At 40.4% G+C, this 14,423-nt stretch overlaps 1 protein-coding gene across 2 annotated transcripts in view; it reads right to left on the bottom strand.

The window, feature by feature from the left end:
* Positions 1-351: 351 nt before the first annotated feature.
* NOC3L (NOC3 like DNA replication regulator) overlaps positions 352-14,423 on the bottom strand; it is a 28,936-nt gene continuing 14,864 nt past the window's right edge. For both annotated transcript variants that reach the window (XM_036265836.1, XM_036265835.1), the window contains 13 exons: positions 13,452-13,627; positions 12,920-13,048; positions 10,461-10,592; positions 8,728-8,808; positions 8,027-8,127; positions 7,415-7,487; positions 7,270-7,333; positions 7,109-7,180; positions 6,619-6,800; positions 4,816-4,944; positions 4,064-4,161; positions 1,714-1,798; positions 352-1,367 (listed from right to left, as the gene is read on the bottom strand). In XM_036265836.1, coding sequence (XP_036121729.1) covers positions 1,239-1,367; positions 1,714-1,798; positions 4,064-4,161; positions 4,816-4,944; positions 6,619-6,800; positions 7,109-7,180; positions 7,270-7,333; positions 7,415-7,487; positions 8,027-8,127; positions 8,728-8,808; positions 10,461-10,592; positions 12,920-13,048; positions 13,452-13,627 — 1,451 coding nt within the window. In that variant the 3' untranslated portion in view covers positions 352-1,238. The remainder of the gene's footprint in view (positions 1,368-1,713; positions 1,799-4,063; positions 4,162-4,815; positions 4,945-6,618; positions 6,801-7,108; positions 7,181-7,269; positions 7,334-7,414; positions 7,488-8,026; positions 8,128-8,727; positions 8,809-10,460; positions 10,593-12,919; positions 13,049-13,451; positions 13,628-14,423) is intronic.

Genomic DNA, 14,423 nt, shown 5'->3' with positions numbered 1-14,423 from the left:
TGAACTTCGTCTTGCTTCGAAAAGCAAGCATATGCATGTTGAATCATATTTCTCATCATTAAATAAGCCTTAAAACCCTGATCTTAGAGACACTTTTTAAAATCACGTACAAGAATATGCTGAGAGAACGCATGCACTATTAAAGCTGGTACTCCCCGGATGCTGGGACTTTCTGTTTTCATTTACTTCCTGACCCCAAAAAAAAGCTTTAAGCTCTAGACCAAAATCATTGGCTTCTATAGCTCTGAAATAATAACAGATCTATTTAGTTGGAACCCTGTGCATTTTTTTAAAAATTCTCACATTCCAAGAAATAGGAAGCAGAAAAAAATCAGCTATTTTGTTCAACTATTTACAGGAGAAATTGTTATAACCTGGTCATTAAAACAACGTATTTCATAGTCCATTCTTAGAATATGACAACAGCTGTTACATAAAATAATGCTTTATAATAAGGCATTTTATACCTGTACAAGGGAGAGGGGAGGGGGGGGGAAAGCCCTTCCTTTTCCTTAAAACAGAACGGTGAGAGCCGGGGCCTGGGTTTTCCACCCGGAGCAGCTCTTCCCCAGCCCCCTCCAGAGCAGGTCAGGAACCGCGACGGCTCCGAAGAGACGAGAATCACAGTCAAACTTCCTTTGAAAGTAGCCGTGATGAGCACAAGTGCTTTTCCCAAAGGCCAGGTCAGGTTACTTCGAGAAGTGGACCATCCAGCAATAGCCAATGAACCTGGTGTCCAATTTCAAGCTATTTTTTCTTTTCTCAAAAATCTTCATAAAAATATACTCACGTGAATTTAGAATTTTTCTCACTATGGTGGTGTGATAAAAATAAATGTATTTGCTTATAAAGAGTAGCTGAACTGTAAAAAACAATCTCACTGTCTTGTTTTTCCTGTGGTCTCTGCCCTCACTTTAATCTAGCAACTGCATCTCAATAAACTCAGTCCACAGATTTTTTAAAAAACGGTTAACTTAATATGTATATTAAATTCCAAAAAGGCAACATCATTAATAAAGTTTCCAAATATTAGGGGAGGAAAAGGGTTCTGATTCTACTTTCTTAATGAAAGGACATTTTCAGAATTAGGGCCGAACCCTGTGCCCTAATTCTGTGTTGATTTTTTTTGGAGGTTTTCCTTGTATAAAAGAGAAGGTCCTAAATAAACCCTTATCTTTAGGTGCAGCTGCACAAACACACACATGTACAGGAAAGTCCACTGGCTCTCCATCCTTCTGCTACCGTAGTGATGTTTTCAAATATTTGGTGAAATCCAGAGGAAGCTGAGTAGCAACTTCATTGCAAAGTCTTTGGGTTAATTGGTTTAAATCTTCATTCAAAAATGCATTCCCTTGTAAAATTTTATCCTGAAAAAAATATTGAAAGTATAGTTAAAAGTTCTTATGCTATCAGCAAAGCCAAGCTGTGAGCGGAGCTGAAAATGGCAACAACCAATACCAAGCCAGCAGCATGGGAAACGCAATGCAGGTGCTGGGCCCAGGAGCGGGCACACCTACAGCGACTGAGTCTCATGGCTGTATCTTTAAAGAATTCCAACCCCAGAGATGCATCCTACCACCAACTCCTAAACATTGAAAAAATAAGAATAATAATCTACGTATAAAACAATTCGGCAAATTGGAATCAGTTAAGAGACATGTTAACTTACTTTTTATTTCACTGTCTAAAAAACAATAGAGAAGTATCAAGTACCTTCCTCCTGGAGCCCAAGGTTTCGACGGGAGGGTTGAATGTCATCGCCGCCATGCTGTGAGCCGCGAAGAGTTCTACAGCAGACCTACAGTCACAAAGGAAACTGAGTCACAAAGAGACACCACCGCACTGTTTAACTTGAGAATAGTGAATTGTACCCAGAGAATGACTCATTATTCCAAACCAAGCAAGATATAATATAATCCTGCTTTTGAACCAACAAATCAACACAAAATGAATCCTAAATTCCCATATACTGACAACAGTATCCCACAAACCCACCTCACAGAGCTCTGGTATACATTTAGAAACAGGCCTGAACCGGAAGAGCTCAAACTCAATGTGATCAAATGCCAACTAGCCCTGGCCGGTTTGGCTCAGCGGTTAGAGCGTCGACCTGCGGTCCTAGAGACCCGGGTTCGGTTCCCGCTAAGGGCATGTACCTCGGTTGCAGTTTGTCCCCGGCCCTGGTCGGTTGTGCGGGTGGCAGCCACTCGATGTGTCCCTTCACGTCGATGTTTCTCTCTCTCTCTCTCTGTTCCTCTCTCTCCCTCCCACTCTACCTGAACAAAAAAAATGGGAAGGTGTCCTCGGGTGAGGATAAAAATAAATAAAAATAAAAAAATCAAATGCCAACTAAACACTATGCAACTAAGTTTAACACAGTATGGGAGCCAGGGGAGTGAAGCACGGAGTCATCCTCCATGGATTTCCAACAGCTCAACCCTTCAGTTGTGGCCTGGATTAAAAGCAAGAACCATTCTATAGACAGAATAAAGGTCTATAATCATGGTATGTAAACGAATCCCTAATGATTGGGGTTGGTTCGCACTCTCCAAAGGAGATCGATCGGCAAGGGCCTGCAAAGGTTGTGATCAGGGTCACGTCCCTGCTCCACTCTCCAGGGGAAGACAGCAGGAGTCTCCTTCCTCAGGCCTTTGGGATAAACCAGTTCCTCATCTTCCTACGGAAAAGGGAGCCTCTGGCATAAACGAGGCAAATATTCAAGACCTCTGATGAAAACATGACAGAAATGGATCATGGGGTAAACAAAAGTGACAAAGAACTGTTTTTTCCTTTTTTCCCTTTTAAAAACAAGGATGGGAGACAGGAAAAATGAGAAAAGAAAAAAATAGCCATTTTATTCTTTTATGGCCAAATGTTCTCTCTCTCCTACCCAGAAGGAAAAAAGTTTAGGCCTCATTTAGAGGGGTAAGCAGCTAACTCCTGCCATGTAAAAAAATACAGATCTATTCTGGCAAATCTCCCTGTATTACAAGAGAAGCTGGATTGTTAGGTGAATTCTTATAATATTAAAAAGATAACTAATTTAATTTCTGTTCAAACTCTGAAAAGGCCAGAAAATCAGCCTGATCGCCTATAGGTCATTTGCCTGTGATCTCTGAAAAAAACAACACCACTGCGTTTGCAAAGGAGAAAACCTACAGCAAAATATTAATTCTGAGCGGTGGGTTTATTACAAGGGTGCCATTTTCTCCTCTTCTGTATTACTGAGGTATTTTCTAACTGAATCTGTGGGGGGAAAGGTAATTACTATTCTTCAACTTTTCTGTACTTCTGTAATTTTTCAGAATTAAAAGGGGGGAAGAGCCTTCTTTAGGAGGCCCCTTCCCCACGGGAAGAATGTGAGGAGAGCGCGGGGCGGGGGAGCAATCCGAGCTCGTTCAGGTCAGGAGGCCAAGGGGAGACGCCGCTGGCCTGCGGACGGCAGTGCTCCAGGGCCCTGCCCGCTCGGTTCTCCCTCTGGCCCCTGCAGGACCATTCAAGGAAAACAGGACTCTCACTGTGGCTGGACTCCGGCATTATCACATGAGCAAATATGGCACTGTCTTATTAATGGTGAGCCTGAGTCATGGGCGTATGGGGTGTCACTATTCTTTATACTTATCTGTACGTGCAAAAATTTTTATGACAAAAAAAAAAAAAAAAAAAGGTTGTGATTACATAAAACAAACTAATAAAATCACAGGCAGCATGTTATCTCTCTAGGACAATTTGGGAATATGAAGTGAGAACAAACCCAGATAACCAGCTAGCGCTTTACATTTTAAAACCTGTTCCACTGCCCAGCCGGTGTGGCTCCGTGGCTGAGCGTCGACCCACCCACCAAGAGGTGGGCCTGATCCCCAGTGGGGGGCATGCAAGAGGCGGCCAATTAATGTTCTCTCTCATCGATGTTTCTGTCTCCTTCTCCCTTTCCCTCTCTCTACAATATCAATAAAGAAAAACATTTTTAAATAAAATCTGTTATGTCATAAAACAGACTTCTCCCAGTAAAGAGCTATCAACTGAAAGGTATAGTTTGTAATGAAGCGAAGCTGGATCCCACCTTCGGCTCAGCTCTGGTTTGAGGGCTTCAGAGCCTTCCACGGGGGCCCCCGCGATGAGGTGAGCTGCCAGTGTCCGCACTATGGGATGGAAATGTCGCTGCACGGGAAACAACAACCATGTTCATACAGGTCAGTATTTTACAAAACACTAGCTACAGCAAAGATTTTAATTAATAAACACTAATTTTTTTAAAAAAAACTATAGATGTCTATGTAATTCATAAGAACCACAGAACTGTAGGAAAAACACTATGTTTGCTCACGAGGTCACAGCACAAATCTTTCTGATGAGCAGGTCACCAGTAGCAGCACAATCCCGTTTTCACAGTATAAAGAGAAAAATCAAAAAGCAACTTCTCTTTCACAGGGAAAAGTTAATTTACAACAGACTTCCTGAACCACATTCTCTCTGAGGCTCAGCCCAACACTGGCCACACCAGGATCACAATGTAGGTGAAACCCTCAAAACTGGCGGGGCTAGGAAGTCTCCTTGGACAGGAGACAATACAATGTGCCTGGGAAGGGAGAGATTTAAATAAATCTTACCCTACAAAACTCATGTTCAGCTTCCTTAGAAAATGTATCTCAACATCCTAAAAAGTAGTAAAAGCGAAGTGAAATGTAGGCTATTAAAACACGAATTCTAGGAAAGAGGGTCCAGGAACAAAACCCATTAAGGACCCTGGCCACAGTGACCACTTGGGGAGCAGCGAGCACAGCTGCTCGGTGAGCGGGGGGAGGGGGCTCTTACCCGCAGCGCGTGCAGCTCCCAGAGTGCACTGTTCTGAGCATTACAGTACTCAGGCTGGTCCAGCTCAGGCAGGAACACCCCACTGCCCTGAGACTCATTGTCAAGCAACAGATCTGTTTTGGGGAAAGTCTGCAAAAAATGGATTAACTAAATTAATACTATTAGTTTAAAGAAGGTAATTGGATTCTGTACTTTTTATTTTTAATGTTTTTTTAATCCTCACCTGAGGATATTTTTCTATTTGTCTTCAGATAGAGTGGGAGAGAGAGAGAAAGAAACACAGATGAGAGAGACACATCGACTGGCTGCCTCCCGCACGACCCCGACCAGGGCAGGGGACAACTGCAACCAAGGTACACGCCCTTGACCCAGCTGAACCCGCAGCTGTTTGGTCCCTGGGCCAATACTCTAACCGCGGAGCCAAACCAGTCAGGGCTTGGGTTCTGTACTTTTATTTATACTTAAAATTTCATTTGATTTTATGGTTACTTAAGAGCTATGAGCATATAAAGTTCACACCTAGTTTTAATTTTCTAAATTTAAGCTTATACCATAAAGAGAACAAAAACTGCAAAAGATTATTTTCTTGGCTTGCTCTGAAAAGAATTTATCTTGCAAGAGAGAATCGTCTTTTCAACCAACAATCCCACTTTTAGAAATCTTTCCTATAGAAATACTTACATTAGATACATATAAGGATATTCACTATAGCATTATTTGTGATAGCAAAAACAACCTATAAGTCCATGAAAAGAAAAAAGAAAAAAAGAAAAAGAAAAATGCAAGCTAAAAAAGTCAGACGGCCTGAATTTGAATCCCACCTCTGCCACTTCTTAGTAGCAGCAACATCGCTTTAGGCAAGTTACTCCTCTCTGGACCTCACTTTTCCTCATCTATAAAATGAGAACAATAATAGCAGCTACTTCACAAAGTAGTTATGAAAATTAAGTGAGTTAAGTTTTGTAAAGCATTTTTACAGTGGCAGGCACGAAGAACTGTATGCGTCAAACAAACACCTTATTTATTCACTAAAGAGATAAAGTAGTTATATTTGTAGTACATGAAAACGTGTTCATTACCAGTAAGTGTTAAAAAAAGAAATGCAGCTCTGACCAGTTTGGCCCAGTGGTTAGAGCGTTGGCCCGTGCACCCAACGGTTGCGGGTTTGATTTCTGGTCAAAAGCACATACCTGGGTTTCAGATTAACAACAACAACAAAATACTATAGAACAATATGTATATCTTAATCCCCAAAACCCCCTTCCATAAAAAAAGAAGAAGAGAAGCTCTGTTGTTCGTGTGTGTTTGCTGTATGTGTTTATATATGAATTTTTAAAAGTCAGCTGGGAGGATACCACCAAAAGGTAAAAATGGTTACCTCTGGAGAGTGTCAGTAAGAGGGGAACGTGCCCTGGCTGGTTAGAGCATCAGCCCACAGACCAGAGAGTCCCGGGTTCGATTCCCACTGGGGGCACTTACCTCAGCTGCAGTTTGTCCCCGGCCCCGGTTCGGGTCGTATGGGTGGCAAGCAGTCGATGTGTCCCTCTCATATCGATGTTTCTTTCTCTCTCTCTCTCCGTCCCTCCCTCCCCCCGGCTCTATCTGAAGATAAATGCAAAAAGTGTCTCAGGTGAGGATTAAAAGAAAAAAAAGGAGGGGAATTCTTCCCTTTTGTAATTTAATGTACTTCCTTTATCATCTGATTTTGTTACCGGTGTGAATTAATAAACAGGACACACATCCAACAAAACACCACTGTTGCACTGCCAGAACTTGGCTCTCTTCATTCATATCACTACTTACCTGCATTAATACTCTGTTAGTTGCTAAAATGCCAATGCTTGAATTGGGAAGAACATGAAGAGCGAGGGTACAAAGGCGCTTGATGAAGGCGAGGGCTCGCTGCTGAGAAACCTGCTTTCTGCGCTTGGTTAGCATGACATCCAGGCACTTGAGCACAGTCTCAACCCCTTCATTGGTAGCTCCTGAAACAGCAGACACACCCTTCATTACTATTCCATGATGCAAGGTCACCTAACTCCAGAAACACCCAGATTAACTGCCACGCCTGTCCCACACCATGGCCCTCCCCCATAAAGTAGGGCTGGCCTGCAGCTCCAGTCAATTCCAAGTCCTCGCCTCCCGTCTTTCTCGGATATAAATACCCAGGCTGCTGGCAGGCCAGCTCTCTGTGCGTCGGTTCCTACTTCTACTGTTCGCTGGCTGTCATTCTGGTCACAACATATTCTTAAAAGAACTATTTATTAAATACACATTATCTAAACATACATACCTGCGTGTAACTTGAACAGTGTTTTGTAAAGATGTGTATAGAATTTCATTGGATCGATATTCAGAACATCACCTTTGAAATGACAGCAAACACCAATTAGGTATGTTCCAGCCTCCACAGGTGAAGCAAACAAAAACTGACTAAGAAGGTATCTTACTTACCTTGCCCGGAAAGAATATGAAAAGCAGTCTGGACACAATGAAGACTTTCTTGATAGCTTAGGTTCTAAAAAAAAAAAAAAAAAAGCGTGTGTATAAAATAATAATACCATTTTTATCTTAAGACGTAATTAATTGAGTTACTTACACCAGACTCAATGAGACCATGTAGAACTACTAGTAAATCATCAAAAAACTCCACATTTATAAGGTGAGCAAACCTAAAATCAAATAAAAACTAGTTAAAAGGTAACCTAAAGACAGAAATACAGCAGCCACAAACTAAACTTGACTTTAAAATTGTATTTTTAATATTCCTTATTCCAAAATGTTAGCGGTGAGAGAGCTGATAGAGAATATTACTGCTACTTCTCATGAAGTCACACATTCCCCGTCTACAGGTACAATCTGTTTGGGATACAGCTTGGCAATATTTATCAAATGTTAAAAAGAGCATACCCTCTGGCCTGGCAATTACATGAACCCAAGTGCATAAAAATACTTTCAGTGCAGCCAAAGGAAAATAAAGCAAAGCCAGTGCAGTGAAGGGGTGGGGGATCTCTAATACTTTCAACAATGAAGATAAACTTAAAAAATAAAGTAAAGGAAGGACAGGCTGGTAACCAGAAAAAATAAAAGAGAGAGAGAGCACTGAGAAAGACACTGGGTCATCACTGGTAAAACCTGTTTAAAAGTCATGGTTCCTTCAGTCTTAATTACTTAGAAGAATCTGAAAGGTTTCAACCTACACAGCCCTTACTTGGCAAGACCTTCTAGAACTGCTGGCAGGAGAGGTGACCTCTGGGCCTTCTTCAATATTCTGAAGTAGGTTACAAATACAATATTCAACGTCTCCGTGTGCTGGCCGAAGAAACAAACAACAGGACTTTAGTATAACCTAGGACACCGTCTCCCGAATGACCACAGCCACCATCAAAGCGCAGGCGATCACGCCCCTTCCCATCGCGCCCAACAACGCAGTCTTAGGAGCTTCCACAAAATGAAGTTCTAACGGAACAAAGGTGCATCCTGTGATTTCATAAACCAGCACTGATCAAATTATAATTTCTTGTATATCTCGTATCTAAGCCTCATGAAATAAGCCAAAATTATGTAACCATAAGTTGAAACAATCAATCTCTAGTTAAAATTATTTAACAAACCACTTAAAAAGCACAGGGCAGCACTTTTCAACTTTTTTCATCTCCCGGCACACATAAACTAATTACTAAAATTCTGCAGCACACCAAAAAATATATTTTTTGCCAATCTGACAAAAAAGAAATACATAAAATTTTTATTTACACCGGACAGCTATTGTTGTGCTGGCTGTTGTCCCTTTTGATTTGACAATCTAAGGAAAACGAGTTCACTGCCCCTGACTAAATAGTCAGCATTGCGTGTTTTAAAAATTCTTGCCAACACAGCGGAAAGCGCTGGCCCGGGGAAGGCGAAACCCACCAGCTGCAGTTTTTTCTCGGCACTCTCCGACGCTTCCGCCTCCCGAAGCTCGCGCTCCAGTTTCTCTTCTGCTTTTCTCCACTGAAAATAGATTGAAAAATAAAGTAAGAGCATATACCATTGAGTGAAAACAGCAAGCTTCAGAGAGCTATAATATGCAAATATTACAAAACATACAGTAGTATCGCAGATTGTCTCTGAACACAAATATAAGCAGAAACATAGATGAGAAGTACACACACACAATGACAGTGGTGGCCTCCTGGGAAGATGGCACAAGACTGACATAGAGAGACCAACGGGGAGGTAACGTGAACACCAACGGTTTCTTTCTTCTCGAGAAAAGAAATTGAAGTAAGTCTACTAACATTTGCTCATTCAGAAAGGCAGATACATGCTACATACTATTCTCTGTAATTTTCCGTAACTTAAATTGAAATTTTCAAAAAAGAAAAAAAGGAAGAACATGCTGAGCCCAGAAATAATTCTTATTGTTAAATCATCTATAACATGAAGCCAGTCATCACCAAAACTTCCCAAACTCATTTATATCCAATGCACACAGCCAGATACTATATAGAAATTTAACAAAATATCTGTTTCCGCTCCCTTCTGCTGTAAGAACAGCACAGTGGTTACTGAGCTGAGACAGGGACTGACTGAGAAAGTCTCCCTCCCTCCTGCGAGGCTGACAAAGGGCTGCCACCCGCCTTTGTTTCCCGCCACAGCTACGCATCCAGCTGCATTAGGTGGCATGGTATAAAGAATGAAAACATTGCCCTGGCCAGTTTGGCTCAGCAGTAGAGCGTCGAGCTGCGGTCCAGAGAGACCCGGGTTCGGTTCCCACTAAGGGCGCGTACCTCGGTTGCAGTTTGTCCCCGGCCCTGGTTGGGTCGTGCGGGTGGCAACCACTCAATGTGTCCCTTTCACGTCGATGTTTCTCTCTCTCTCTCTCCCTCCCACTCTATCTGAACAAAAAATGGAAAAATGTCCTCGGGTGAGGATAACAACAACAACAAAAAGAATGAAAATATTTACCTTCATTGTTTACAGTTATTACATCTAATCTGATATTCCTATCATGTTTTCAAACTTATTAGACACATTCAAAAATGAATACCCTGAAATTATTTTTGTTTTGTTTTATAAGCAATTTGATAACCCTCATAAACGGTAGAAATGTTTGAGCAACGGTAACAGCAGACGGTGGGTGGGCACGGGCGTCTGCAGAGCAGGGCGGCCACGCACTCTGCCGGGTGCCTTCGTACACCATCTTACTGAAACTGCAGGGACTCTGCAAAGCAGGTACTATGAATCAGCTCCGTGTCTCAAAACTTACAAAAAAAAGTGTGACCAGAGTCTAACAGTGAATAAAGAAAAGGTTTCAAATCCAAACCAGTAAAGAAGCATGATTCAATTAACAAAACCCACTTTGTCGCTCGCTGCACATGAACACAGCCTTTCTGTTACGGAAGAGTCTCGTGTCACACGAGTCTAAGATGATCATAAAAGGCAGCAGGACAATAAAATCTTTTCTATCTATTGCTCTTTTTGCCAATGAGCTGTCAGTTTAAATTTATTTAATAAAATATTTCTTTGTAATAACTGGGAAAATTACATTCTCTAAATAAATTTTTAAATACCTTTAGTTATGATTTAACAATGAATTTTACCTGTTTCTATACTAGGATTTTAATCTAAAAATCAACACACAAAAAAGGAATAAATCAAACCTTTCTCTGCATTCTTGATAGATTTTTTCTTTTTTCCTTGAAAGTCATGAACTTTTGGGGTTTATTAATGTCCTCTGTGTCTTTTTTCACTTCTACTTCTTTGATTCTTAAGCACAAGAATGTTTTTAACATCTAATATTGAAGAAAACACAAATATGCAGCTTAATATTTATACTGCCCTCAAAAACATTATACAGAAAAATACATTAACAATATAATTTCCGTCCATCGTGGAAAAAAAAAGGCAAAAACCCCACACCTTTAAAACATCTTTCATCACATTTTACACAAAGACCTATTATCTTTTTGTTAAACATAGTTGGTAATTTGCGTCTATGAAAGGACAACTAGTATTTGGCTAAATACATATAATATTATTTTGCAGCTTAATGACAATAAGGAAGAGAGAACACATTACTTACTTGGCATTGGTAGACAGGATTACAAAGAGTGGACAGGCCAGAAAAAGGTTTGAACCAATACTGAAGGGAATATAAATTAGATATTTCTAAACCAGCTTTAATTTACCAGACCATCTCCAGTTTTACAAAAAATGGAAAATCTTCATCTTCCCCCACCCCAAAAAATAAATTAACATAAAAAATAGCATTATTAATTAAGACAATTTATTTTCCTTCAAGTCAATGTGTCTCCCACTTTAGCAAACAGGAAAACACCTGGAAGGTCTGTTAAAACACTAATAGCTGGGCCCTGTCCCAAAGTTTCTGGTTCCGTAAGTCTGGAGTAGGGCCCCAGAACTTATATTTCTAATTCCCACTGATGCTGGTTCAGGGACCACAATGAGAACTATTGCCTCAGGCCTTCAAAAACACCAGAGGCTAATGTGGAAATTGGTGTTTTGTGTGCTACAGCAACCATCCAAACACGCAGACAAAAGAGATTTAAAATCTGACATTTTCTTGGGAAGAAACCACTCCACTGACTTCCTGCAGTCAGAAGCATTCCTGGAAAAAATACTTGAGAATTACAGCTTTATATTATTCCATTAGGTACGTCTGGAAGAAAACTGAGTATTTCAGATTATAGGGCTTAAAGCACAAATGGAAACAGGGAAGAACTAACAGCATAAATAGTGAACCTGAAGTCATTCTAGGTATCAGAAAGATCAATGACTAGCATGCATTCTATGTGCTCATTAAATACTACTAACAAAAGAAAAATAACTCCAAATTAAACAATGTGGTATACGGTCAACTCATCTTTGGCAAGGGCGCCAAGATACACAATGGAGAACAATACTCTCTCTTCAATAAATGGCATAGGGAAAAATGGATTTCCACACGCAGAATGAAATTGTACCTTTATCTTAAATCACTCACAAAAACTAACTTAAAATGGATTAAAAACTTAAATATAAGGCCTGGAACCATAAAACTCCTAGAAGAAAAATAGGGGAAAAGCTCCCTGATATTGTCTTAGCAAAGTACTTTTGGGATATGACACCAAAAGCATAAGCAACAAAAGCAAAAATAAATAAGTGGGACCACATCAAACCAAAATTTCTGCATAGCAAACTATCAAAAAAATAAAAAGACAAACTACGGAATGGGAAAAAAATACTCGCAAACCATATCTGATAAAGGGTTAATATCCAAAATATATAAGAAGCTCATATAACTCAATAGCAAAAATTAAATAACCCAATTAAAAAATGGTCAAAGGACCCGGCTGGTGTGGCTCAGTGGCTTAAGAGTCATCCAATAGACTGAGAGGTCCTCAGGTGAGGATAAAAAAATAAGTAAATCAATAAAATAAAATAAAAAATTACAGTATAACCTAAACATATATATATCAAAAACACCCAACAAATTAAAGAATGCAGTTTATAATTCTAACATCACTAAAATAAAGTGTTTTCCTCTGACCACGTTTCATGTTCAAGCCTGATTATCTGATCACTGTATGATTCTGAATGAAGACACTATTTTCTCTACTTAAGTGTAATATTTATAATTTTAACAGTTCTAAAATTATCAGCTTTAATTGAAAGGGATCAGGATGGCAAAGCAAAACAGAAATTAGGAGCTAACACAATAGAGACTGTGAGCTGAGCAATCAAAACTATATGATGAAATGGAAGGTTACATTTGGGGAATTGAGTAGGTTCCCTTTCTACTTTGCACTTTTATAAAGAATAAATTCCTCATGAAAAGTGAAACCTTTGTAATTTAATTTTTTTAAAGCATCTCTCTCTCCTTTTTTTTTTTATTGATTTCAGAGAGAGGAAGGGAGAGACAGAAACATGGATAAGAGAGAATACTGACTGGCCGCCTCCTGCATGCCCCCTACTGGGGATCGTGCCCACAATCAGAGCATGTGCCCTGACCGGCGACCTCTTGGTGCATGGGCTGATGCTCAACCACTGAGTCACACCAGCCGGGCCTTAACTCTGTAATTTAAAAACAAATACAGTGTAAAGTAAAAACCGAAAGACTTACCTCTGGCCTAACGTCATAATTTCTGCCCTTCACAAAACCAGAAATCACTTTAATTACGCCAAGGGAAGCTTGGCCTAATTTATCTTGTTTAAAAAGTTTCTTGACAGCCTCACAGCACATTTCAGATATCTGAAAAATAAAATGTTATACTAAACTGGTGTTTCTCAGCCTCTGTACTACCAACACGTGGGGCCCGAGAATTCTTTGCTGTGGGGGGCTGTCCACGTACTGCAGGATGTTTAGAAGCCTGGCCTTCACCTGCTACGTGACAGTTAACATCCCCCCACCACGCAGTCCTGACCATCACAAATGGCTGTCGCCACAGCCTAATGTTCCCCGGAGGTCAAAACTGCCTCCCATTCAAAACCTGTACTGAACTTAGGGTCAAATCGTTTTCTTAAAGAAACACTGTTTAGCAAAGTGACTCCATTTGAGCAATAAATAAGAGCTCCAAAAGAATTTTGAGAGAGAAAAATCACTGTCTATAATTTTCTGTTAAGCACGACAGCAACAATCACTTGGAGCAACCCACCAATTTTGACACGTCATTCATGAGAGGCACGATCAAGACAATGATGTTGTTGTGAAAGTTGAAATGAGGCAGTGCCACCAGCAGCTCGCACAGGCTCTTCACGGCCACTTCCGCCAGCCCTTTGTACGCCTTCAAGGAAACGACATTACTTTTCTTCAGCTTCCTTTGCTTCCAGTCTAATCAAAAGACAACCATAGTTACTTACTTTACTCACTGGTCAAAACTTCAACTGATTACTCTTTACAGTAATATTCAATAATATAAAAACTCAACATACCACACAAATTCCTAAATATAAGTTGTAGCTACACTTAGACAAGTACAAAGGTTATCATTAAAATGTTTCTACACCATCCACCATGACTCTAACCACAATTAACAGAATCTTGGCTTTTCGTGTTTTTTAAAAGCTGTATCATTAAACAAAGAGTCCCCAGGGAGTAAAAAAAGGAAAGGGTGGACAGGGAGCTGGATACCTTTAAGGAATCCTTGCAATGAGCTCTACCAAGGCTCTCCCCCAAACACCTGACTATACGTCAAGAGCCTGGGTTCAAATCCTAGTCACCCACTCACTGGCTGGTGAATATGAACAAGTTCCAAACAGTCCCAGTCTCTTTCATGCTCTAAAAACCCCAAGGATGTAAAACATTGTTTCTCCTGAATTCTTGCTGAAGCTCACTGTGGTATCTACCCAGGAGGTCTAAAAGAGATTCAAATTCTTCTTCAGAATAATTAATGACTCACAGTACCTCTTTCCTAGAAATTTCTACATACATACATTGTTACTATAATATAGAATCTTTTTTTTTTTTAATCCTCACCTGAGGACATTTTTCGATATTTTGTTCAGATAGAGTGAGAGGGGGAGAGAAAGAGAGAAACATCGACATGAAAGCGACACATCGAGTGGTTGCCACCCACACGACCCAACCAGGGCTGGGGACAAACTGCAACCAAGGTTCGTGCCCTTAG

Source organism: Molossus molossus, unplaced genomic scaffold, assembly GCF_014108415.1.
Source record: "Molossus molossus isolate mMolMol1 unplaced genomic scaffold, mMolMol1.p scaffold_m16_p_17, whole genome shotgun sequence".
NCBI classification, from domain to species: Eukaryota; Metazoa; Chordata; class Mammalia; order Chiroptera; family Molossidae; genus Molossus; species Molossus molossus.
The sequence above is the reverse complement of the archived record's forward strand: the minus strand, read 5'-3'. Positions and strand labels throughout refer to the sequence as shown.